Source organism: Danio aesculapii, chromosome 17 (assembly GCF_903798145.1).
Source record: "Danio aesculapii chromosome 17, fDanAes4.1, whole genome shotgun sequence".
Classification (NCBI taxonomy): Eukaryota; Metazoa; Chordata; class Actinopteri; order Cypriniformes; family Danionidae; genus Danio; species Danio aesculapii.
Window position 1 is genome coordinate 40,675,773 of NC_079451.1, and position 27,738 is coordinate 40,703,510.

General features: G+C 35.3%; 1 protein-coding gene across 1 annotated transcript in view; it reads left to right on the plus strand.

Annotated features, from left to right (window-relative positions):
• The window catches only part of LOC130245024 (consortin-like), a 22,769-nt gene extending 1,155 nt beyond the window's left edge, over positions 1 to 21,614 (plus strand). The window contains exons 2-3 of the mRNA XM_056477652.1: positions 17,859 to 18,000; positions 19,444 to 21,614. Coding sequence (XP_056333627.1) covers positions 17,859 to 18,000; positions 19,444 to 19,652 — 351 coding nt within the window. The 3' untranslated portion in view covers positions 19,653 to 21,614. The remainder of the gene's footprint in view (positions 1 to 17,858; positions 18,001 to 19,443) is intronic.
• Positions 21,615 to 27,738: the final 6,124 nt, after the last annotated feature.

The following is a 27,738-nucleotide window of genomic DNA, read 5'->3' on the forward strand; positions in this document are numbered from 1 at the left end:
TTAATGGGTCAGATGAGGGAGACATCCAAAACATGAACTGTTGGTGTGCCTCCAGGAACAGGGTTGGGAAACACTGCTGTAGACTATCGAAAAAAAGATATAGCTTAAAGGGGCTAATAATATTGACCTCAATTAAAAAAAAAAAAAACTGCTTTTATTCTAACAAATAAGACTTTCTCCAGAAGAAAAAATATTATCAGACATACTGTAAAAATGTCCTTGCTCTGTTAAACATCATTTGGGAAATTTTAAAAAAGAAAAATAATTCAAAGGGGGCTTATAATTCTGACTTCAATTGTGTATATATATATATATATATATATATATATATGTACATATTTTTATTTTACTCATATTCTTTTTAGTCTTATTTTAATAATAAAGCTAAAAATAAAATATATGAATGATAAAAATATCACAAAGCAACCATAAATAATGTGCATATAAGAAAATATTGATCTTATACAAAATAATAAACCATACTAGTTTTTTATTTATTATTACAAAATATTATATAATTTTTTCAGTACTTTTCTGGCCAACTAACAATATTTTAATTGAAACAAATATTTGTTCCATAGCTCTACAGACTAATGACAAATGTTACGTTTTCAATTGTTTTAATTGGAAATCAGGGGTTTTCCACCAAATATTGATTTCTTAACTGTTCTCAAATTAAAACATTGTTATTGTGTTAACTAAAAATTACTATACATTTTATTTAACCGCAGCAACATCAACAAACAAAAAGAAAGATGCCATGTTTACAGAAAAAAACCCAGCAGTGACAAAAATGAGTTTGTGAGGGGTCATTTTTTCAGTGGTTTCAGTTTTCCATTGCTGTGTAACATCAAAAAAACTGGTTCATTTTGAAATGGAATTTTTCAAGATGTAAAAGTTGCTGGCATCATTATGATAGCATCCAGTGACATCGTAGTGATGTCATCTTATGTCATCTTACAGTAACTTCAATGAAGTCAGGATTTGAAAGGAATATTCCAGGTTCATTGCAAGTCAAACGAGACCGTAATTATGATTTTTACAGATAGAATAGATTGAAAAAACAAAACATATTATAAAATATTATAATCAAACATTTTATTATTTCTAATTGACAATTATTAAATATAATGATTTAATTCAACTTAAAATAATTATCTTAATATGTAAACAAAGTTTTTTATGTTGTTTTGTTATGACAGACTAAGCTGAACTAATTCTTTAACTTGTATTGACCTGAGAAAGTGTCATTAGAAAGTCGTTTGTGGAAACTACACAGTAAAAATGCTGAGTTTCACACAATTCCTTCATGTTGACCCAACACAAATAGATTAACCTAATTGTTTTACAAATTTAAGTTGATTGATAATTAAAACAATTATGTTTTCCCTGAAAAAAGTCAAGAATTGTGTTGATTAAACTCATTTTAAATAAGTAGTTTGAACAAGTAGCACAAATATTTTTGAGCGTATGTGTACTATAATAATATTATTATTATTTCTTGTTATTATTACTTCTTGTTTAAATAATATAGTTTATATAAGTATAAGTTTATTGAAGTGTATTTTTTTTTCTCAAGGCTTTTAGTTTGCTGCTTGAACCACATTTCAATCTTAGCTAATCTAATTAATTTGTTTTGCATTAATTTTGAATCTCTGCTGTCTCTGCTAATTCTATTATTATTATTATACTTATTATACTTATTTTTTTTTTTTTTTTGGGGGGGGGGGGGTGTACTTTTTATCAGATCTCACCACCAGGTTGTGGTAATTACTAATTACGTTTCTGTAAGTCAGTGTAGTGATACAGCATCTGATAAGCTCATACATGATACGTAATAGATGTGGCAATCTCATCAGTGATTTTAGAAACTGGATGACCTGAGGACTGAACTTCCCCTGAATATGATGATTGTGTGATGTGATGATGACACTTCCGCCCTCCATCAGACAATTAACAATGGGTTCTGCAGAGCTGCTCTTTGGCAGCACAATACAGGCCTTCTTCGGCCCTATCTCCACTGTCTTAAAGGCCTTTGTGTTCTGGTCACAAACAAACATGTGATGTGCTGCTGCTGCTTTGGAGAGAATCTTGATTTCAGCATTAAGCTTTTGGTTTTGCTTCTCGTTCACTTTACTATTCAAACGTTTGGAATCAGTAAGGAGCTTTTAAAGGTTCAGTGAAATTAAAATAACGGTTTTTAAGTGTTAGTATCAGTATTATCCATTTTTAGGATATCTATAAGCTAGTGTGCTCCAAAACAGTGATAAAATTTGTGTTTAGAAGATATAAAACCGATATAAAGATGTGAAGCTTGCAGTTTGTCACTGCCGCCTAAATGGATGAACTTCTTTCAAGTCATCTCATTCTTCAGTTTCTCATCTAATCTTGACCAATCAATCCTCTCTAGTGGCTGACATGCCCCGCCCCCTTCAAGACGCTTCTCATTTGCTTTTCATTTGATGCGCTTGAACTCAACCACTCTGACTGGCAGAGCTGTGATAAAACAAAACACTATTGGCTGATATTTAAAAAGGGGAGGAGCTACACTATGTCCCACCCTCTCTTCGTTTTTCGGTTGAGATTATAGTTTGATTACAGTTGAGACCTATAAAATGTGTTTTGTATGCTCAAAAAGCCTGCATTTATTAGATGACTATTTTTGCTGAAAATAAAAGTAAATAAATGACATTATTAAACATTATTGCAATTTAAAATATAATAATTTTCTAATTTGTTTTTGTTTTAAAATTTGAATGCTTTGAAATAAATGCTCAAGAAAATGTCTCGTTGTTTATATTGTCAAAAAAACTTGTGCCGCAAGATAAAACTGTTATATATGCACATTTATAGATAATTCAGTGTTCTTTTTAAATTCTTCTTGGCAAAGTATGTTTTTCTGCAGCACATTTCAAACACAATGGGAATATATAGTGAGTGCTTTACAATAACAAAAAGATAAGCATAAGACTAAAAAAACAACAGTGTATCAAAGTGCATCGAAACACATTGCAAATGTGTTTAAACAAGTTTTAAAAATAAAATGTAATAAAGTTTAATAAAAAAAGACTATTTTTTTATTAACTTTTTAACCTTTTTAGATTTTACTTTACAATAAAGTTGTATTAGTTAATGTGACTTTTTAAATGTGATTTATTAACATGAACAAACAGTGAACAATACATTTATACAATATTTATTCATCTTGGTTCGTCTATTGTATCTGTCCATCCATTGTATTCATTGTTGTGAATTTGAAGAAGCAACAAAACCAGGGAGTATTTTCAAAGCAGATTTCTTTAATGGGAACTCTCTGTAAATGTGGCATTCATTGAAAGATATCTGAACTAGTGCAGCCAGGCACTCAATTTTAAATACATTTATACAGACATAGCTGGAGACAACCTAAACAAAGCTTACAATTGAAAGTGGTGTTGTCAGCAGGGTAAATTGCATTTTTCCCAGCCCTGATCTCATCAGCTTATTAGTACCCATTCATGGTACATTTTAGCATGAAGACAAAGTGTGCAAATGAAGTACTGGAGTCAGAACCCGTTCTGCCACTTGACCAGCTTGAAAATGTTACCCAGCCATTTGTAAGACAATAGACACAGCCGGCTTTGAGCTGACAATTTGCATTACGTTGGAGACATGAAACTGTATTTCACATATAGGCTCCCTCAGAATGTATTTTACAATGGAAAGAAATTTGTAATCTCTCACCATCTATTCATCGTATCTATCTATCTGTCCATCCTATCCGTCCTGTCTGTCCTATCCTAGCCATCCGTCTGTTCGTCCTATCCGTTTGTCTGACCTACCCATCTGTCATGTCCTGTCTTATCCGTCTGTCCTGTCCTATCTGTCCATCATATCTGTTCCTCCGTCCATCCGTCCTATCAGTCCATCCTGTCCCTCCTATCCGTCCGTCCGTTCTATCTGTCCAATCCTATCCTATCCATCTGTCCGTCCGTCCTATCTGTCCTATCCTATCCATCTGTCCGTCCGTCCTATCCGGTGGTCCTATCCGTCCGTCCTATCCGTCCATCCATCTTATTCGTCCGTCCGTCTTATTCAACCGTCCTATCCGTCCATCCTATCCATCTGTCCTGTTTGTCCTATCCGTCCATCTTATCCGTCTATTCGTCCTGTCCGTCTTATCCTATTTGTCCATCCTATCTGTCTGTCCGTCCTATCCATCCGTCCATCCGTCCATCCTGTTCGTCTGTCCTATCCGTCTGTCCTATCTGTTTGTTTTGTCCATCCATCCTATCCGTCTGTCCTATCCTTTTCATCCATCCTATCTGTCCGTCCTTCCTATCCATCTGTCCGTCCGTCCGTCCTGTCCTATCAGTCTGTCCTGTCCTATCTCTTTCTCCTGTCTTATCCGTCCTATTCATCCGTCCTATCCGTCAGTCCTATCCATCTGTCTGTCCTGTCCATCTGTCCTGTCCGTCCGTCCTATCCATTCATCTGTCCTATCCGTCCATCCCATCAGTCTGTCTGTTCTATCCGTCTATTCTATCTGTCCATCTGTCCGTCACTTTCTATTTATCTAAAAAGGTGTCAAAAATAAGCCATCCAATACAGCCAGAGAGATGATTTGAACAACAATATAAAATAACTAATAATAACACATGTAGACATAATAAACATTATTTAGAATGTTAAAAAAGTGAAATCACTACATTATTTTCTTTATCATTACAAAAGACAACTGAACAGTGTTTTGAACAGTATTGGAGCCTCATTGACTCATTGACAAAAAAAATAACTTTTCTCAAAGCGTCTTGTTTTGTGCACTAGAATAGATGTTGTGTGTGATTGTGACTCAGCATTGGCCTGTTTATCAGTGTACAGGTGGATTATGACCTTCAGTCTCTGGCGTCAGTTGTCAGATCTGTTAGCTAGTTTAAATGGTTTGACTTTTGAACATATTTGTCTGAACGTTTCCTTTTCTTGGAAAGGTCGAGAGCATATTTAGAAACGTGATGTGCTTGCGTTGTAATCTTCGTTGTGCTCAGCATTACAAAGTTTTGATGCCTTATAATCAGACAGAATTTAATGACCAGGAAAACATAAATCAAAAAATGTTTCTATCATAAAATGCAAAATTCAAAGATTATTTATTAGTTCAGTTATAAAAGACTTAAACACATAAACACACAAAGCAAGACGTCAGCAGAAAACTTCTTGGTTTTGGTTATTTAGTGACAACTGCTTGTATATCCACTATAGTTTTAAAGTGATTATTTGAGGAATTAATCCATTAACATGATAAACATGATTTCTGTTGAATCACAAACTAATGGCAGCATCTTGGCAGTGCATTTATAGATTGATGTTTTTATTTCAGTGTGTGCAGAATCAAGTCTTCGTGATCTGGACAGTGATGGACTTATTATGGCCTTTTGTGGCTATTAATGCTGAATGACCACAGACGGACATAAGCTTACTGATTGTGTGTCTGCTATATTATCAAATGGGGAAGCATTGGAGGGGGTTAAGAAGTCCTCTTTAGCTTTAGATTTTTTTATTTTGCGATGACAAGCATGTGTTATTTCTGGCTTTTTTACAATAATATATAATTATAAAAACTTTGTGTGGCTAAAAATTATTGTGGAAATGTTGACAGATTCTCTACATTTTTCAGATTTTTCTGAAGAACAAAATGTTCAAAAAAGCTTTAAAGGTGCTGTGTGTAAGTTTTTGACTCTTCTAAAGCATAAAAATACCATAATATGTTTGCAGATATTTAAGAAACATGCTGAGTGAACATTCTTGTTTATCTGAAAAACAATGCTGAAGTCAGATATTCTGCTTTGAAAATGTGTTTTCTGTGCTGGAACGCTGTCTTTGTTTTGGTCATTTTAATTGCCCACTGCCAGTTTAGCCAATTATATTTCAGCACCCCAGGTTGCCTTGGTGGAAAATCACGTATTTCATGCATTCATTCATCCATTCATTCAGAAAAGCATGCATCAGTGACCGAAATGTGACCTCCGGTGGACAGTAGCAGACTCCAAATAGTGACAGATTCAGTTCAACATGAGGTTATTATTTGAAAATAATATAAATATTACAAACGTAAACATTAGGTGAGCAGGTTACATTGTAACCCCATGTCCAACAACACATTACATAACGAGATTTGCAGTGATAAGCAATTTGACTGTTTGCACCAGACGAAACATGATAGAAATTTAAATACAGCCATTCAAAAGCACAGAATATGCCCTTACTCACGAAATGGTTAGGTTTATAGTCTATTTAATACATATTAAACCTCTTTAACATCATTAAATGTACATGCTGAATCACTCATATGTGATTAGTCCTAAAGTTTAATTTGAAACGGTTTATTTTATTTTCAAGATCTGAGGTAAACTAGCTGCTGCTGCTTTCAGTAGTATGGCAATAAATGTCATGTAAAATGGCATTCAAACTCACATTATTAACATTTAACACTGAATAAAGCACATGAGCTGTACCTGAGGTGGTAATTGTCATAGTTTTCTGTTGTTCACCTATGAGAAATAGAAGCCATTTCTAAAATATGACTTCGAGGTGTTGGTTAGGACAAAAACTCGATTTAACATGGAAAATATTCCTTCTATCGCATGCCGCTGCTTTTATTTAGAACACGATTAATATCAGCATTTAAGCTTGATCGTCAGACTTGCTCCTGTCCTCAATCTGGCAACCTGCGCATACGTCTGTTTTGATCCAGGAGTGCAATACCTAGTTCAACCACTGGGTGCCAAACTTGCATACTGCACCTTTAATTTAAAATGTATTTTAAAAATATAACTTCAAAGCAAATGTCTTTTCTTTTTTTATATATTATTTAATCTTATCTTATTATATTAGATTAAATAATCTTAAACTATTTGTTTCTTTTAATTTACAAAAGGGTCATCTTTACTACTTTTTTGTTCTTTTAGAAATGTCAGTTGTGTATTCTTTATATTGATAGAGTACTAAAGATGTAGTTTTTACACAATATTTATAAAAGCATTACTTGAAAACCTTAAACAATTAAAGTAGTATTTATTTGTTGAAAAAAACACTACTTTTATTGTCCTACAATGTTATAATCTTCAAATATTAGAAAAATAATCAGTAACAAATATATCAAACTAATAGCTAAAACTCACTATGTCACTTAATAATAAATAATAATAAACAACAAATGAATAAACAGAGAAGTAGCTCCAGATACAATGTTTTCAGCAAGATGCATTGATTTTTATTTACAGGGTGTCCGCAGGGTCTTAAAAGTATTAAAAGTTGATAAATCTATTATGAGAAAAATCAAGGCCCTTTAAAGGTATTAAAAAGTCTAAATCGCATTTTTACGAGGTCTTAAATTTAGTTTAAGCATTGTCCAAAGTGTTTGACACCAAAAAAGAATAATATTTTCCTCCTAATATTAACAACAGCGTGCTCGATCCACGTGATTGGTTCGGGCTGGGGCATGTCGGGCCAAGCTACTTTGTCTGGGTGATGTAATGTTACGACAAACACGGGAGGGTGATGTGACGCTTTCCACCTGAAGCAAAACCATAGAGTGGCAAAATGGGAAAATGTAAGTTTGCGTACTCCTGGTTGGAGAAAGAAGAGTTTAAACAGTGGCTAAAACCCGTCGCTGAAAACAACCACGTAATTTATCCTTTCAAGCTTTGTTTCTTTCCAAGCTTATCTGAGTTCTGTTGCATGGTTGTGCTTCATTGATTTATTTAACTACAACGGTTTATTAGCAACTGTTTATTAAGTTAAAGTTTTGATACTGATTAGAACTTGAAGTGGCGATGAGGTCTTCAAATATTCTGAGGCGGTCTTTAAAAAGTCTTAAAAAGGTATTGAAATTACCTTTAGGATTCCTGCACATACTCTGATTTAGTAAGTGACTACTGTATGTTTGGGTGACACTGTGGCTCAGTGGTTAGCACTGTCGCCTCACACCAAGAAGGTCGCTGGTTCGAGGTCGGCTGGCTCAGTTGGCATTTCTGTGTGGAGTTTGCGTGTTCTCCCTGTGTTGGTGTGGGTTTCCTTTGGGTGCTCCGGTTTCCCCCATAAAGGCATGCGCTATAAGTGAATTGGGTAAGCTAAATTAGCCGTAGTGTATGTGTATGAATGAGTGTGTTTGGGTGTTTCCCAGTAATAGGTTGAAGCTGGAAGGGCATCCGCTGTGTAAAACATATGCTGGATAAGTTGGCGGTTCATTCCGCCATGGCGAACCCTGATGAACAAAGGGACTAAGCTGAAGGAAAATGAATGAATAAATCAATATGGAGCGTTTTACATGACATTTTGACATTAACTTATTGATTGTGCCAGGATGTTGTTGTTTTTTCTATATAAGAGGGCCATCAGAGTGATTCGAGTAGTCCTTTTTGGCTTTAGTCTCCTTCATCAGACTGATTTTTCATGATTGATGATAAGCATGTGTTATTTTTGGGCTGTTATGATGATCGCTCACTGTTAATGGCCTACTTCACAATTGGCTCACCATATTGTGGGATGTTTGAAAGACTAATTACTCAAGTGTTTATTTACTCAAGGGATTAATGAATATGTTTTTTTCTGTCCTATTCATTTTAGCATGCTGCTTATTATGGTTGCACCATATTGGAAAAACTGACATTGCAATATATTTATTTTACCATAATTTATTTATTAATTTATATACAGTTGAAGTCAGAATTATTAGCCCTCGTGAATTACTATCCCCCCTGTACATTTTTATCCCCAATTTCTCTTTAATAGAGAATTTTTTTTAACAGTTTTTAAACATAATATTTTTAATAACTAATTACTAAAAACTGATCTCTATTGTCTTTGCCATGATGACAGTAAATAATATTTTACTAGTTATTTCAAGATACTAGTATTCAGTTTAAAGTGACATTTAAAGGCTTAACTAGGTTAATTAGGTAAGTTTGGGTATTTAGGCAAGTTATTGTATAATGATGGTTTGTTCTGTAGACTATCTGAAAAAATATTGCTTAAGGGGGCTAATAATATTGATCCTAAAATGGCTTTTAAATTATTAAAATCTGCTTTTATTCTAGCCGAAATAAAACAAATAAGACTTTCAACAGGAAGAAAAAATATTATAGAAAATACTGTGAAAAATTTCTTGCTCTGTTAATCATCATTTGGGAAATATTTGAAAAAGAAAAAATTCACATGAGGGATAATCATTTTGACTTCAATATATTACAATATGAAGACAATTTCACCAGATGACTTGGCTCTTTTTGTAAAGAATATATAATTATCGATTGATTGGGAGGATTTGGTAGGTGAACGTATCTGCAAGTAAAAATGTTAAGTTAAATACAGAGCAAAGATACAAATGATTTATGAATTTCTGGGAAGTCAAAAAGTATTCAGCAATAGTAATTAAATAATCAAATGTAATAGGACACTGTATCATTTTCATTGTGTAAATAATTATACACTGCACAATTAATCTTTAATCTCCGAACGTTTGATTTATTGTGCCCAAATGCCCTAAATTTGCTTGAAGGACTTTGCTTTTCCGATGAGCATGTGTGGTTTATGCATAAGCAGAATAGAGCGTTGCATTAGGACAGTGCGGATTAGGTGGCTAAAACTTTTGTCCATGCCTAATTGGCTACTGTGCTCATGTCACTTTTTACAAGTGCAGAGGAAGAGCAGAAATTGAGATATGATAATTAGTTCACTTTTAGCTGAATACTAGTATCTTGAAAATATCTACTAAAATATTATTTACTGTCATCATGGCAAAGATAATAAATAAATCAGTTATTAGAAATGAGTTATTAAAACTATTATGTTTAGAAATGTGTTGAAGAAATCATCTCTCCCTTAAACAGAAATTAGTGGAAAAAATTAACAGGGGGGCTAATAATTCAGGGAGGCTAATAATTCTGACCTCAACTGTATGATGATGAGGATGATGAAATTTAATGAAGGAAATGAATGTTTTTTAATTTTATTTTTTGACCACAAAATTGATCCAAAGTGCTGTACAAATGTACAAACAGATCTAGACTATAACACATGTGTGGATATGGTTGTAGTTTTAAAGCTAAAGAATAATAGTAGCATTTAAGTCTAGATGATGAATGAAAAATGTCTAGAGAAGGAGAAGATCTTACATGAGAGGGGAGACCATGGACCTTAGATCTCTAAAATAAAATGAATAACCTTTTAAATAGCGTATTAGAGGCACTATATACAATAGTAAAGTAGACACATGAACGTATGGGAATCTTCATAATATACACCCATTTTATTAGGTACACCTGTCCAACTGCTCGTTTATTCAAATTTCTAATCAGCCAATCACATGGCAGCAACTTAATCTATTTAGACATGTTCAAGACGATCTGCTGCAGTTCAAACCGAGCATCAGAATGGAGAAGAAAGGTGATTTAAATGACTTTCAATGGTGGCATGGTTGTTGGTGCCAGATGAGCTGGTCTGAGTATTTCAGAAACTGCTGATCTACTGGGATTTTCACGCACAACCATCTCTAGGGTTTACAGAGAATGATCCGACAAAGAGAAAATATCCAGTGAGCGGCAGTTCTGTGGGTGCAAATGTCTTGTTAATGCCAGAGGTCAGAGGAGAATAGCCAGACTGGTTTGAGCTGACAAAAAGGCAACAGTAACTCAAATAACCACTCGTTACAACTGAGGTCTGCAGAAGAGCATCTCAGAAAATATACAACGCATCCAACCTTGAGGCAGATGGGCTACAGCAGCAGAAGACCACACTGGGTGCCACTCCTGTCAGCTAAGAACAGAAAACTGAGGCTACAATTGGCACCGGATCACTAAAATTGGACAATAGAAGATTGAATATACGTTGCCTAGTCTGATTAGTTTTGATTTCTGCTGCAACATTCGGATGGTAGGGTCAGAGTTTGGCGTCAACACCATGAAAACATGGATCCATTTTGCCTTGTATCAACGATTCAGACTGGTGGTGGTGCTGTAATGGTGTGGGGGATATTTTATTGGCACTCTTTGGGCCTATTAGTACCAACTGAGCATCATGTTAACGCCACAGCCTATCTGAGTATTGTTGCTGACCATGTCTATCCCTTTATGACCACAGTGTACCCATTTTCTGATGGCTACTTCCAGCAGGATTACGCACCATGAAGGTCGAATCATCTCAGACTGGTTTCTTGACCATGACAATGAGTTTACTACTCAAATGGCCTCCACAGTCAGCAGAACTCAATCCAATAAAGCACCTTTGGGATGTGGTGAAACGAGAGATTCTGATCATAGATGTGCAGCTGACAATTCTGCAGCAACTGCGTGATGCTATCATGTCAATATAGACCAAAATCTCTGAGGAATATATCCAGTATCTTGTTGAATATATGCTACGGAGGATTAAGGCAGTTCTGAAGACAAAAGGGGTCCAACCTAGTACTAGGAAGGTGTACCTAATAAAGTGGCAGGTGTGTGTATAATCCTCTACTTTGTTATATAATCATCATAGAAAGTGATTAAAAAACAGATGGTTTAGTCTCTAAATTATGATTTAAGATGCTGTGCATTATTTGCTTGCCTCATATCTTTAACCAAAGTATTGTAAAAACACATACTGTTGTGGCTTATTGCTTTTAATAATGTTTATTACTGCTTTTAAGCATCTTTACAGTGTTATAGGACATTGAAATACAGTGGGGTCTTTTTTTTTATTAGCTTTTAACATCTTACTAAGCCAATGTATGGATGGTTGATGTTTCACAGGGTTGAAAATCTTTGGCTTTAGTCTCTTCTGAAAAACGAAACCATTATTTTGGAGCGAAAAAAGAAAACTATAATTGCAGTTCTTGAAAAAGTTGTTTTCGTTGAGACAGAGATTGCCAAATATGGGTGAAATGAGGCGACAGAAAAGTTGCTTTTATTTTTTTGGTAGAGAATCAATCCGGAGTTGTTTTTTTGTTTTTTAGGTGCTGTATGTAAGTTTTTGACTCTTCTAAAGCATAAAATATCATGATATGTTTGCAAATATTTAAGAAACATGTTAAGTGAACATTCTTGTTTATCTGAAAAACAATGCTGAAGTCAGATATTCTGCTTGTGTTGTGTGTTGCATGCCGGAATAGCTGTCTTTGTTTTGGTCCCTTTAACCCGCCCACTGCCAGTTTAGCCAATTATATTTCAGCACCCCGGGTTGCCTTCATGGAAAACAGTGCATTTCATTCATTCAGTCAGAAAGGCTCTCAAAGAATGTGTTTGCGACCGAAATGCGATCTCCAGTTGACCGTAGCAGCCTCCGAAATGAGACACCGATTCAGAGTTCCACATGAGGTGGTTATAAATTAGAAAATAATATAAATATTACAAACGTAAACATTTGGTGAGCAGGTTACATTATAACCCCGTGTCCTAACAACACACTACATGAGAAGATATGCTATGATAAGCAATTTGGCTGTTTGCACCAGACAAAACACTATAAAATTTTAAAAACAGCAATTTAGAAGAACACAATAGTGCACTCACTGCACTCCAGTGAAATGGTAGGGTTTATAATCTAATTAATACAAATTAAACCTCTTTAACATTATTAAATGTACATGCTGAATTACTGATATGTGTTGACTTGCACTGAGTCGCAGTTCTACAGTTCAATTTCAAATGGTTTACTTAATCTTGAGGTAAACTATCTGCCTCTGCTTTCAGTAGTATGGCAATAAATGTCATGTAAAATGGCATTTAAAATCGCATTATTAGCATTTAACAGGTTAAAATAAAGCACATGAGGTGTACCTGAGGTGATCATTGTCAGTTTTCTGTTGTTCAGTTGCAAGAAATAGAAGTCATTTCTAAAATAGAAATTTCAGGTGTTCGTTAGAACAAAAACTCCTTTTAATATGGAAAATATTCCTCCTATCGCATGCCCTTGCTTTTACTTAGAACCCGATTTAAATCAGCCTTTAGGCTCGATAGACAGGCTCGCTCCTGTTGATGTAATTTAATCTGGCAACCTGCGCTTGCATGTGTTTTGAACCTAGGGTGCAATACCTAGTTCAACCACTGGATGTCAAACTTACATTCTGCACCTTTAAAAAAAAACAAGTATTTAAAAGCACAAGCTAATGACATGGATGTAAAGTAATTATTCTTGTATAAATTGATTTAAAAGTGCGTTTTCTTCTCTTTAGTGCTTTAGTGCGGGAATACTGTTATTTAATATTCATACACAATTATATCATGCTAATAAGATATACAATTATATTAATATAAAATATAATTTAATTGTATTAAATTTTATTTATATATATATATATATATATATATATATATATATATATATATATAAATTTAAAGTGTAAGTTTGTATTTATTTCAATATTACTTTTTTAAATAGCATTTTACACTTGTCAATATTATTTTGTAACATGTGTCTTTATCAATTACTTCATGATACTTTTGTTTAACTTAATAATATTGCAGTAATACTTGTAATTGTTTATCAATTACAATTGTCTTGTATTTAAAAATATTTTGGTTCTCTTGAAGTAATTTTAGTGCTTCAATTTAAACATATTGGCAATTACCTGCAACATTTCTGATGCTTCTTTTCATTCTTTGAAGTTTTTAATATGTATGTTTTATTTATTTTAAGTATCTAATATATATTTTCTTTTATTACACCATTATTTCAATTAAGAAAAACCATTTACGAATTAACGTTAACACTTTCATTAACAGTAACACACTCATGTCATTAATATTCAGATTCCTTCATGGGATTCAGTATTGATTGTATGCTCATTGGTTTTGAGTAGTTTGACCTCCCCGTGACCTTTTCCATTGCTCACTTGCTGCTGATGTAACAAAACGGACTCCTCTTTCCCGAGTGTCTCCAATACATTCATTCTCATCTGCATGATTTATGAGATGGGCTGAACCCAGATCAGACAAATGCTGAGCAAATGGATTCCTGTTTAACGTTGAATATTAAAGGACATGTATTATTCAAGGTACTTGCTCAAGATGATGCAGATTTATTGTGTATGTACATGGTTTTGCATTTTAAATAGCAATTATTTGTATTGTTTTATTATTATTAATATTATTATTATTGTTATTATTATTCGGTGTACTGCATGGGTGACACGGTGGCTCAGTGGTTAGAAATGTTGCCTCACAGCAAGAAGGTCACTGATTCAAGTCCCAGCTGGGTCAGTTGGCATTTCTGTGTGGAGAAATTTCTGATGTTCTCCCTGTGTTGGTGTGGGTTTCTCCCACAGTCCAAAGACATGTGCTAACTAAATTGGCCATAGTGTATGTGTGTAAATGAATGTGTATGGGTGTTTTCTAATACTGGGTTGCAGCTGGAAGGGCATCCGCTGCGTAAAACATTCAATTCAATTCACCTTTATTAGTATAGCGCTTATACAATGTAGATTGTGTCAAAGCAGCTTCACATAGAAGATCATAGTAAATTGAAACAGTGTCAGTTCAGTTTGCAGTGTTTAAGTTCAGTTCAGTTTAGCTCAGTTCAATGTGGTTTAATAATCACTACTGAGAGTCCAAATACTGAAGAGTAATTCATCGATGCGCAGCTCTACAGATCCGGAACCATGCAAGCCAGTGGCAACAGCGTCGAGGAAAATACTTCACCAATTGGTGAAGGTGAAGAATTAAAAAACCTCGAGAGAAACCAGGCTCAGTTGGGCACGACCATTTCTCCTCTGGCCGAACGTTTTGTGCAGAGCTGCAGTCTAGGCGCCGTAGGCTGGAAGCTGGACCTCAGCGAAAACTCATCTGTCCCTGGAGCGTCACAGGAATCAGTCTCATGCTCTCCACTCCTCCATGACCACCACAGCAGCTGCTCAGGATACGGCCTGGTCTAGGATATGGAAACATTGTGATCATCTCGTCGCTGGTCTTGGATCGAATCAGTGGCGCTGCATAGTCTGAGGGCCTCGGGATGAGTATCCCCTGGTGCAAATAGAGAATAAAGAGAATAATTAGTGTAGCTGCTGTTCATAGTGTATATAAACGAGATGAAGAAACCTGTGTGGAGCACATTCATGTATCATACCGCTAAGTGATGCACTAAGTGTATGCTTTACTAAAAAGATGGGTCTTTAATCTAGTTTTGAATTGGGAGAGTGTGTCTGAGCCTCGGACATCATCAGGAAGGCTATTCCAGAGTTCAGGAGCTATAAATGAGAAGGCTCGACCTCCTTTACTCGACTTTGCTATTCTAGGTACTACCAGAAGCCCTAAGTTTTGAGATCTTAAAGAGCGAGTTGGATTGTGGCGAGACAGAAGGTTGATTAGATAAACAGGAGCTAGATTATTTAAAGCTTTATATGTAAGAAGCAGTATTTTAAATTCAATACGAAACTTAACAGGCAGCCAGTGTAAGGAAGATAAAATTGGGGTGATGTGATCAAATTTTCTAGACCTGGTAAGAACTCTGGCAGCTGCATTTTGTACTAGCTGAAGTTTGTTAATAGAGGATGCTGGGCAGCCAGCAAACAGTGCATTACAGTAGTCCAGCCTATAAGTCATAAAAGCATGGACTAGCTTTTCTGCATCTGAGATGGAAGCATACTTCGTAACTTAGCAATATTTCTCAGATGAAAACATAAGCTGGAAAAGTTCATTCTGCTGTGGCTACCCCTGATGAATAAAGAGACTAAGCTGAAGGAAAATGAATGAATGAATGTGTACTGCACAGGACCTGCTAAAGAGTTTATTTAAAGAATGAATATGCTTGAAATTAAATATTTCTTAATATATTCAAGATTTATAAATGTATCGTTTTTAATTAAAATTTTGACCCATATTTTAAACACTTTAAAATAGTATATTTTTATTGTTTTATTAATTATAATGTCATAAATGTTATGCTGAATTCAGTATATTTCTAATTTTGTATGCAGTAAATGCACACAGGTGGAGAAGTGTTTTTTTAAACGGCTTATATACAGGGTGCAAATTACAGGGGGGTTTGGGTGGGATTGAACTCCTTGATTAACAAATGTTCCCTACTGAAGGATGTCAAAACAAGATGTATGATAGTGGTCCACTAGTGAGAAATAGCTTTTATTGGTCTGTATATTAAATATTAAAAGTACAGATGATATAAATATATATGTGACCACCTCTATAAAGGTTTATACCATTGTAATTGCATAATCACGCCAATCAGTCTATGCCAAAAAAATCATTCAATAGTGAAATCGGCAGATATAGAGAGCACAGATATACATCGTAAGTGTTCACAAGACACTTCCCTGATAAAATAGATGTTTGTATCTAGATATAACCTAAAGTAAAGTGAAATAAGGGTCATTGTTTGACATCGAGTAACCTTTTAAATGGCTAATCAGAGGTTACTGTAGGTCAGCATACTCTGAATATCCTTCAAAACACTTTAAACATAAATATGTTTTATTAATAAATTAGGTCATGTTATTGTTTAATAAATTGAAATGTTATAAATGTTATGTTTAATTCAGTATATTTCTAATTTTGTGTAGAATAAATGCCCACAGGTGGTGAAGGCTTATTTAAAAGGCTTATATACAGGGTACAAATTACAGGGGAATTTGGGTGGGATTGACCCCCCTTAATTAACAGTTGATCCCCACTGAAGGACGTCAGAACAAGAGGTTTGATCATGGTACACCATTTAATAGTGAGAAATAGCTTTTATTGGTCTGTATATTAAATATTGATAGTGTAGATAATATAAATATATATTTGACCACCTCTATAAAGGTTCATACCATTGTGATTGCATAATCACGCCAATCAGTCTTTGCCAAAAAAATCATTCAATAGTGAAATCGGCAGATATAAAGAGTACAGATATACATCGTAAGTGTTCACAAGACACTTCCTTCATAAAATAGATGTTTTTGGGATTAGTCAGAAAACCTTATCCCGATTACAATTAGTTCAAAATGCTGCTGCAAGGCTTTTAACGGGTACCAAGAAACATGAGCACATTACACCAGTTTTACGCTCTCTGCACTGGCTGCCTGTGCACTGTTGAGTCACTTTTAAATGCTTCTCTTAGTTTTTAAATCTCTAAATGGCCTGGCACCTTCTTATCTGTCAGACATTTTAATTGAGCATCAGCCTGGTCAGTCTCTTCGGTAATCTAACCAGAGACTGTTATGCATCCCTAAGTTGAGGCTGAAATGCAGAGGTGACCGTGCTTTCGCAGTAGCTGGTCCTAGGTTGTGGAATGCTCTGCCCCTCTGTATCAGATCTGTTTCATCCCTGTCTGTTTTTAAATCTAGGCTGAAAACTTACCTCTTTGATTTGGCATTTTATCAGTGAAAATTGTCTGTTTTAGCAATAATTTTATATATACATTTGTTTTTTATCTGTTTTGATTTGTACTGTGCAGCACATTGGTCAACCTCTTGTTGCGTTAAATAGTGCTGTATGAATAAAATTGACATTGACATTATATCTAAATATAGCATAAACATAGGCACATATTTTGACCTACAGTAACCCTCCAAAACAGCTAATCAGAAGTTACTGTAGGTCAGCATACACTGAATATCCCTCAAAACACTGAAAACTTGTGCATTTTATTAATAAATTAGCTGCAATTTAAATAAATTCATACATTTGATTCACTGAAGCATTCATTTCACAAACTAACATTACGAAAAGCTTTTTATATCTAAACCATAGAACAATACGGTTCTGTGCAACACAGTGTAGTTGACATCACCTGCCCACGCAGCTTATAGTGACCTCTAGTGGGTAAAGTCTGTCAGCGCACATCTTTTCCGGATATTTGTAAATAAATGACTGAAGAGCGTGTGGTCTGTCTGTGTTTCTGTCCGTCAGATCACTCCAGCTGCTGGGCTTGTGTCCATCTTGAAGAGAAGAGTCTCTCTGGAAGGAGAAAACAGCTCAGCTCCTGCTGCTCCCAAACCTGTGTCCAAAAGAAAGGTCCGTTTCCGAGAGCCTGACGAGGGATTGGACCACGGTAAGAACTAGTAATGTTTTCTAATAGTCTTGAGGGGATAGTTCACGCAAAAATGTACATTTCTGCACCATTTACTGGTTGGTTCTAATCTTTCATGAATTTCTTTCTTTGAAACGAGAGTGTGGGGGAAAATGAAGCAGTTGACATTCATAGTAGGAACAAAAATACTATGGAAGTCAATGGTCAGTTTCTTTCTTCTGTTGAACACAAAGGAAGATCTTTTGAAGAATGTTGGAAAAAAGCTGCCATTGACGCCCATAGTAGCAGCAAAGAATACTATAGGAAGTCAATTGCTGTTTTTTTCCAACATTCTTCAAAATATCTTCCTTTGTGTTCAACAGAAGATAGAAACAGCTTTGGAACCATGAGTAAATGGCGACAGAGTTGGGTGAACTATCCCTTTAAATTCAGTTTGATCAACTTATTGGCTGTTAGCAGTCATACACATCCAAAATGGTATGATAATGGTCGATTCATTCATTAAACTCTGAGTCGAGTATTTTGTTAAAGAATCAATAGTTTTAAACACGGCGCACTTTCAGATTTAAACCTCAGCTGAATGTTTTCATTCCTTTACAAACTGCATGGAAGCTCATTTTCAAAAACCCATAATTGGGGCTCTTTAAACGAAACTATTTTGACTCTGGATTTCTTTTAGAAAAAAATGTCTCAGACTAAATTGATTTATTCTTTGTAGATTATACAGCATTATCTTTAATTATAAAAATGCAGATGTCCTTATTTATATATTTTACAGCCCTTTTGTTATTGTAAGTAATGACTTTTAATAACAAATAGTGATTCTGTAATGCATTTATTTTGTATGTAATCTTGAAATTATGTTTTTAAACATGTTTCTCAAAGCTACAGCATGAAGATCAGACATGGTTTTATTAAAAGAAAATACATAAAACTGACCAATTTTCACATTCAGCATTAGCAACAAAAAAAATCCAAATAAACAGACTTAAGTTTATAATATTCTCATCATGTTTATGCATTTTGACGAAATGCAAATTAAATTATCAATATAAATGTTTTAACTCTGAAATCTAGATTTCCATATAGCCTTGATATTTTTTTTTTATCTGTCATTATTTACTCACCCTTCACTTATAACAAAGCTATTTGAGTATCTTTCTTCTGACACAAAACATGATATTTTGAAGCATGTTGGAAACCATCAACCATTGACTTCCATAGAATTTGTTTTTCCTTCTATGGAAGTCGATGGTTACCGGGTTCCAAAAATCATCAGTGTAACTTCTTTTGAGTTTAACAATACAAAGAAACCAATCAGCCAATTGAGTGTGACTAAGTAGTGAGTAATAGTTCATTTTTGGGTGAACTATACCTTTAAATTACAGCTACTCTTATTTTTTGCAGCATTCACGTCACCTGTGTTCTCATCCAATATTATTATTGCTCCTCCCCAATATGCAGATGAGGTGGGTGGTGACTCGTGGCTGCTCCTCCTCCTGCTGTGTTTGGCTACTGTGGTGATCAGTGTGGGCGGGACCGCACTTTACTGCACATTTGGAGACACTCAGTCCAGCGTTTGCACAGACTTCTCGCACAACATGGACTTTTATGTGGGACGAGTGCAGCGTGGCATGGATGAGCTAAAACACTGGCTGTCCCCGAGCTCATAGCAGGACAACAAAAAATATTAAATGTACAGGCCTTTGCTGGAAGACGCCAGGAGGATCCCTGTCTGTGTGGGGACTTCCGGTTTGTGGTAAACACAGGAAAAACCACTTTGGCCAGTTTTTTTGACTCAAGTAGCCCACTGTTTACTGCCATCAACTGAACCTCATTTGAAGAGACTTCATTTTTAAAGTCTTAAAGCTCAGATCTTATTACAGATTATGGTCTTATATTTGTTTAAATGACGGTACTGAAGAAATAATAATAATAATAATAATAATGGACATAGTCATGTGTAGCCTGGACGTAGCATTTTTCTGTGGAAGGATTTATGGGATAAAGTTTATAGGGACGGGAAAGCAATATGTGTATATTGAGGAATTATTGATGTTTAGATGCAGTCAGAAAAGAGGAAAATCGTGCTTATCATAGTTACTTTTTTTAATAATATAGTTAAATGAAAATAATCTTCCAGTCAATTATGCAATAATTTAGACATCGTAATGACTAAAATCACAGAAAATAATATATTTTATTTGTTACTGCACACATGATTGTGTAATACAACATCCCATCATGCGGATTTGACCTATTTTTACTTATTTTTTTAATGCAGTTACTGACCTGTCACTGCTTTTAGTTAAAAATATACACAGTTGAAGTCAAAATTATTAACCCCCTTTGATTTTTTTTTTTTTTTTCTTTTATAAATATTTCCCAAATATGTTTAACAGAGCAAGGACATTTTCACAGTATGTCTGATAATATTTTTTCTTCTGGAGAAAGTGATGAAGAATGTACTTTTGACACCTACCCAGTAGTTGAACTAGGTATTGCATGTCTAGTTCAAAACACATGCAAGTGCAGGTTGCCAGATTAACGACATCAACAGGAGCGAGCCCGTCTGTCAAGCCTAAAGGCTGATTTAAGTCGTCTTCTAAATAAAAGCAACGACACGCGATCGAAGGACTAGTTTACATAATTAAAGGACTTTTTGTTCTAACCAACACCTAAAATTTATATTTTAGAAACTTCTATTTCTTGCAGCTGAACAACATGATAAATGATAAGCCTTATTTGTTTTATTTCGGCTAGAATAAAAACAGTTTTCAATTTTTTAAAAACTTAATTTTTTAAAAACAAAATTTTTTTTCCAAAATTATTAGCCCCTTTTAGCTGTATTTTGTTTCAATAGTCTACAGAACAAACCATCGTTAAACAATAACTTGCCTAATTACCCTAACCTGCCTAGTTAACCTAGTTAAACCTTTAAATGTCACTTTAAGCTGTAGAGAAGTGTCTTAAAATATCTAGTCAAATATTATTCACTGTCGTCATGGCAAAGATAAAATAAATCAGTTATTAGAAATGAGCTATTAAAACTATTGTGTTTAGAAATGTGTTGAAAAAATCTCTCTGTTAAACAGAAAATGGGAAAAAATAAATAAATAAATAAATAAATAAACGGGGGCTAATAAATCAGGGGGGCTAATAATTCTGACTTCAACTGTATGTATGTATATATATTGATAATGATTTTATGGTCATTTTGTGATAGTAGTAATATAATTTGATATGATGCATCTATTGCATAATCATATTTCAATTTATGTTGTTCTCAAATTTAATTGCCATGTAAATTATTTTGTGCAAAAAAAAAGTAATCGAAAAGTAATCAAGAGTACATTTGATAAAACAAGTGATTTACATGGTTACCAACTAAACTCATGTAATTACTACAATTTCAAAAGTAATCTAATTAAGCTAAAAGTAATCTAACATTTGTCAGAATGTTACATAAATACGTAATCTTTTGTTACTGACTACAATTTTTATCATGCAATTAATGCTATTTATTAGTAACTAAATAAGCAACACATAGTGTAAAAGTAATCCAAAGGTAATCTGAATATATTGCTCCAATACATCAGGGGTTCTCAACCTTTTTCACTTCGAGGCCCACCTTGAGGCCCTGATTGTCTATAGAAAATGAGGAACTGATTGTCTATAGAAAATGCTTATTTTAAAGCTGTAGTTATTAGCAAAACATTTATTTTGCTTCTATTATTCAGTCCATGTGTGTGTATGTGTGTATAAAACTGCTGATGCTGTGATTTAGACTGACTTCTATTCATCTATTGATCTATATCCACTAAAATAAACAACCTAACCCAAACCGTAAATGTAAAATACAGTAAAAACCCTTTAAATCTGTAGAAACACATCGATCTGAAGGCGCTTTGGTGTGTAGCTGGACATAATTGGAGTTCGCTGACAGGAACAGTGAATAGCTATTCACTACTGAAACACCACAGAGTCTTGCTAGATCCTCCTGTACACACCTCAGTTATAAAACACTCACAAGACGTTAATTTGGACAACTATGTGGATATTTAAAGTGTTCACACAAAGAGAACACGCATTGTTTGTGAATCAACAGACTTGTGTGACTAATACAGTACGAGTCGCAGACGTGAGGCACGCGTGAGCTGGTTATAACTTATAACTCTAATCATCGTTACCTTTACATTTGCGTCATTGTTTGCTTTATACAACTGAGAACGTAGTCCCAGTTGACGCGCAGGGGTTGGAAATTTAAGCCACAGTTATGTCTGTAATTAACAGTGAGGGTTAATTACATTTACATTATGCCATTACTACTATAATTTTAATATGACATATTTAATAATGAAATCAGATAATTATAGTATAATATTTAAGTTAATTTGAAGCTATCTCGCAGCCCACCCGCAGGATCGCTGTGGGCCACAGCCCACTGGTTGAGAATCCCTGGTCTACATTGTTACTGACTACAAGGTTTATCACGCAATTTATTAAAATTCTAAAAAAGCAAAAAGTAATCTAAAAGTAATCAGATTACATTACCCAAATAAGTAGTCTAATTTTTACTGGCTACAATTTTATCACGCAATTACTACAAATCTTAAGTAATCTAAAAAAAAGCATAAAGTAATCTAAAAGTAATCAGATTACATTACCCAAATAAGTGGTCTACATTTTTACTGGCTACAATTTTATCACGTAATTACTACAAATCATAAGTAATCTAAAAAAGCATAAAGTAATCTAAAGGTGGTCAGAAAACAGTACCCAAATAAGTAGTCTACATTGTTACAAGCTTTTTTATCATGCAATTCATCTAATTTTTAAGTAATTTAAAAAAGCAAAAAGTAATCAGAATACATTACCTGAATAAGTAGTCTACATTGTTACTGACTACAATTTTTTATCACGCAATTAATGTAATTTATTAGTAACCCAAATGAGCAAAAAGTTATCAGATTGCATTACCTAAATAAATAGTCTATGTTATCACTGGCTAAAATTTTAATCATGTAATTACTACAATTTCTAAGTAATCTAAATAAGCAAAAAGTAATCTAAAAGTAATCTGAATACATTACAAGTTTTATCATGCAATAAATGCAATTTATTAATAATCCAAAAAAGTAATCTGAAAGTAATCCAGAAGTAATCAGAAAACATTACCCGAATAAGTAGTCTACATTGTTACTGACTACAGTATCATGTAATTACTACAATTTATAAATAATCTAATTAAATAAGCAAAAAGTAATCTAAAAGTAATGAGAATACGGTATCTGAGTAATATACATTGTTACTGACCACAATTTTCTTGCAATTGCTACAATTTATAATCTAAATAAGCAAAAAGTAGTTGTGTAAATTGCTTCCTTGTCCTCATTTGTAAGTCGCTTTGGATAAAAGCGTCTGCTAAATGACTAAATGTAAATGTAAATGTAAAAAAGTAATCCAAAAGTAATCTAAATACATTACTTAAGTAATCTAAACGAGCAAATATATAACCCAAAATATAAATAAATCAATGAACCCAAATATATAAATTTGTCTCTTGCCGAAACAATTGGTAACTATGCTAACTATGATTCATCTGGTATATGACTATAATCCTCTGGTTTATGACTGTGTTTAAAAGTTAAAAGTTTATAAGACTTGTACATGAACGAGAATGTCACATGGATTGCTCAGGCATGTCTCTTATTAATAATCTGAAGACTTATTGTAAGCGTACCATTTGAATACTTTTTGATTATGATTATAAAACCATGACCCTCATGTGTTAAAATGAAATGTCCTGTTAATTTGGATTTGCTTATTGTCATTAATGCATCTTGCGTTTTTATTCTGCCGAATCTGTCTTGAACATCTTTGTTTCATTTTGATGCAGTCTTACCGCGGTCATGTCAACATGAAGTTCAGTAAAGTGTAGATGACAAGTACTTGAGGAGAGCTGTAGAAGTTTATTTCGTGTGTTATTTGTATGTTGTCTGGCTGGTTCAGATGACAACCGAATGTCTTATCGTGTGTGTTTTCAGTATTTATTTGATGCAGAGTCTTTTAGAATCACGCGTTCTGGTGCATGCACTCTTTTACTGTCTGTGCAGAGATTATTTGTGTTTGTTTTACCTGATTTTGACTTTGTGTATAATATATATATCATGTAATGATTGCTGTATTTGCTAATTGTATGGTTCAGGTCTGTTTAGTTATTGTCTCGGGAGAACATTTTAAAGGTAAATGCAATGAGATGTCTTTGACCAAAAATTTGACCTGGTGAATAAATCTTATTGCTGGGACTGAGATGTCTGTATTTATTATTTAGATGATGTTTAAAAGATTTTTAGGCTAATAATTATTCAATTCAATAATTGTTCATTATTATTTATACATATATACACCACCTGACATAAGTCTTGTCGCCTATCCAAGTTTTAGGAACAACAAATAATAACTTGACTTCTTGTTGATCATTTGGTATCAGAAGTGGCTAATATGAAAGGCAAAGGCCTCTAGATTACGCTTATTTTACCAAAATAAAATATGATCATGCCTTGATTTTTTTATTATTATTTAATTAGAAGAGTAAGGCAGGGGCGACGCCACCCCTCTGTAAATATGATTTTGCTGTTGATATTATTAATTTAAAGGGCACATAGTTTACCTCTTTTTTTCTGATTTAATATTAATATTATGGTTCTTCTGAGTGTGCCAGTTTAGGTTCAGTTTAAAACACAATTCAGATTTTTTTATTATAATGTGTTAAAAAGTGTCATGTTGGGGGCATGTCCACAGCTTGCTGATTTATGGGTGTGTTGCTTCACATGTAAATTAGTTTCGGCTTCCCGCCAACGTAACAAGGGGGCGGGGCCATGAGCTTACCCGCTCTGCGTTTGCAACAGAGTCTGACAGGCAGACTGCGAGAACGAGCTGGAGTGAGAGGTACAGCATTTAGTTGTACATGTACGACTCTGACACAGACCAAGCAGAGAGTACAAAATCAATTGTGTCTTTGTACAGTTTTACAGCCAACTGTGTGCTAGTTTCAAGTGCCGAGCTTGTACACCGAGACTAATAACCACGCACACTGAATTAACTTTGACTGAGGCACCGGATGCGCCGCTCGAAGCCGCGACACGACACACCAGACACTCTCTGTAGCGCACCAGAAACATGAAGTGTCCCGAATCGTCGCGCCAGGCATTTTTGAATTCTAAACATAGGTTTGTGCAGCGGTCATGCGCGCCCAGCCGTCGACTTGAGTGTACCCTGATAGAAACCTATGTTTAGAATTCTAAAACGCATGCTAGTTAAGATCACAGGAAGCTTCTGGGATCGCAAGAAATGCAAACGGCTTGAAGTATAAGGTAGACTCGATGAGAAGTACACATGTTTGCAAACCTACCTAAAGATACAACCAATAATTCCGATTAGAGCGATAATGTGGAGAATATTGCTCTTGTGTTGAGCCCAATGAGCCTTGAAAAATAGAGCTAGGGTGTTCCTTTAGTGATATGGCTTCGACTCACGCTGAAAATGGCAGACATGAATCAACAAACTGAGGATATGATGACGTGCCTGTCAATCAATATTGGTGGGCGGGGGGACCGCACTCCTGCGTAAAGTTGCGGTCGGTTTGAAAACTGCTCCAATTGGTCCACCGTTTTTTATGTTGTTAAATTGAAAAAAAAAAGCACTGGGTGTGCTTATATCACCTCAATATGACGGTCTATACACCATACATGCACATATGGCTGTCCAAACAGCTTGAAAAGTAGATTTTTTCCCATAGGTGCCCTTAAAATGTACTTACGGAAATTCAAATCATTTTAATAAATACATTTCAGCCACTAAATTATTGTGGATTGATTGGCGGCACTGACATAGCTCCCTCTCGCAGATCGTTGTTGACAGCACACACGCACCTTCAACAGACAGCTATGGCTTTTATTTAGAAAACAAAAATGGGTATGTTTGTCATACATGCATATCCTTATTTAAAGAGCCCATATTATGGGTTTTTGAAAATGCCCTTCCATGTAGTGTGTAACACAGCTCTAAGTGAAGTGAAATATCCAGCTAAGGCTTAAATCTGTAAGTGTACAGTGTTTAAAACTATTGATTCATCTATAAAAGAGTCGACTCATAGTGCTTCAAATGAGTCGTCTTGATAACGAGTCATTAGGTGTTTCGTGATGACACGGCTACGAAACACAAGTAATTGCACGCACAAACCCGGGAGATTTGAACCCTGCGGCCCCGCCCACTAACACAGAAAAAAAGCCACAGACACCGGTCGAATGAAGTCACGCTGTGCAGATGGATATTATTGACAGTCTACCCAAAGATGAAAGCTCAGCAATATAGCCCAGCCTTGAGCAGTTCGAGTGCTTCTGGAAACTACATGATTACAAAGAAGACTTCATCGGCCGTTTGTTAAAGGAAGGATCAGTAAAGACTGTCAGAACATGGATCAGTGTGTCATGGATCATTTTCTTCCCCCATTTCACAAGTGTAAGTACGTGCCATTTAAAATTGTTGCCTCGTTTACTCTAGCTTGCAATTGATGTATTTAGTTGTGTTTTGTTACTTGTAACCGCGTGTACTGTATCAGGTTAACTCTTTATATTCTCATATCGCGTGTAAAGCCACGTTGAAAACGCGATGCGTGCCGCTCGTCAGCTGTTCCCACACACATGCAACGGTCAAGTTTCAAAATAGTTCAGCTCAGGTTCAAGGTGAGGTGTCTAAATTGCACTCAGCAAGCTGAACTGGCGCTCTAGGCAAACGGTGAGGGTAATGTGTGTGTGTGTGTTGTGCAGGGCCGGTTCAGCAAGCTGAACTGCTGCTCTAGGCAAAGGACGATCACGCCGCCCTCAACCCGAAAGTGAAAACGAAAGTGACCCGTTAGCAAAGTGAGGACGGGGGTGTCGAGGATATAACTGAGGACGCGGGTGGTGAGGGAGGTGTCGCGGACGTCGCCCTCTCTATTCTGCCGCCCTAGGCGCGGATATAACTGCTGAGGACGCGGGTGGCGAGGGAGCTGTCGCGGATGCCGCCCTCTCTATACTGCTGCCCTAGGCGGCCGCCTAGGTCGCCTCTATGGACGCGCTGGCCCTGGTGTTTTGTCTTCTGAGGAGGAGGAGGAGGGTAATGTGTGTGTGGTGTGTGTCTGCGTGAAAAGAGCAGGTAGACTGTGACGGGCTAGGAGATCTCCTCGCCAGTTCTTGGAGTTTTTGCTCAATAAATAGTTTGTCGTCTGTTTTTTTTAAGTGCATCGTCTGTGTTTACATTCACCCACTGGCAGCCAAAATCCACACCTTACACTATGAAGCGTGTATGCACTGTGACTACTTTTATATTTTAGATTAGCAGCTGGGCATTTCACTCTGTCTCGCGCTGAAGGCTGTCAGTTTCGACCAATCGCAGCAGGCTGTCATCGGTCCAATCAGCGCAGATTAGCTTCGCGCTGAGGACGGGTTTGGGAACAAATGAATCGCTGAATGATTCATATGGGAGTCGCTAAATAGGATATTACGTAAAATGAAATGCAGATTATAAGACCCTGAAAGTGTTGTTTGACCTTGCATGCATATTAGACTGTTGTTGGAGACCCTTACAACCTAAATATGACCCTATTTCATGTATAATATGGGCTCTTTAAGTAATTATTCCATGCTCTGATAACCTTTCTAGTTAACTACTAAATGTGTTAACATTACTTAGCAAGGCTCAGAATTAGGTCATTTT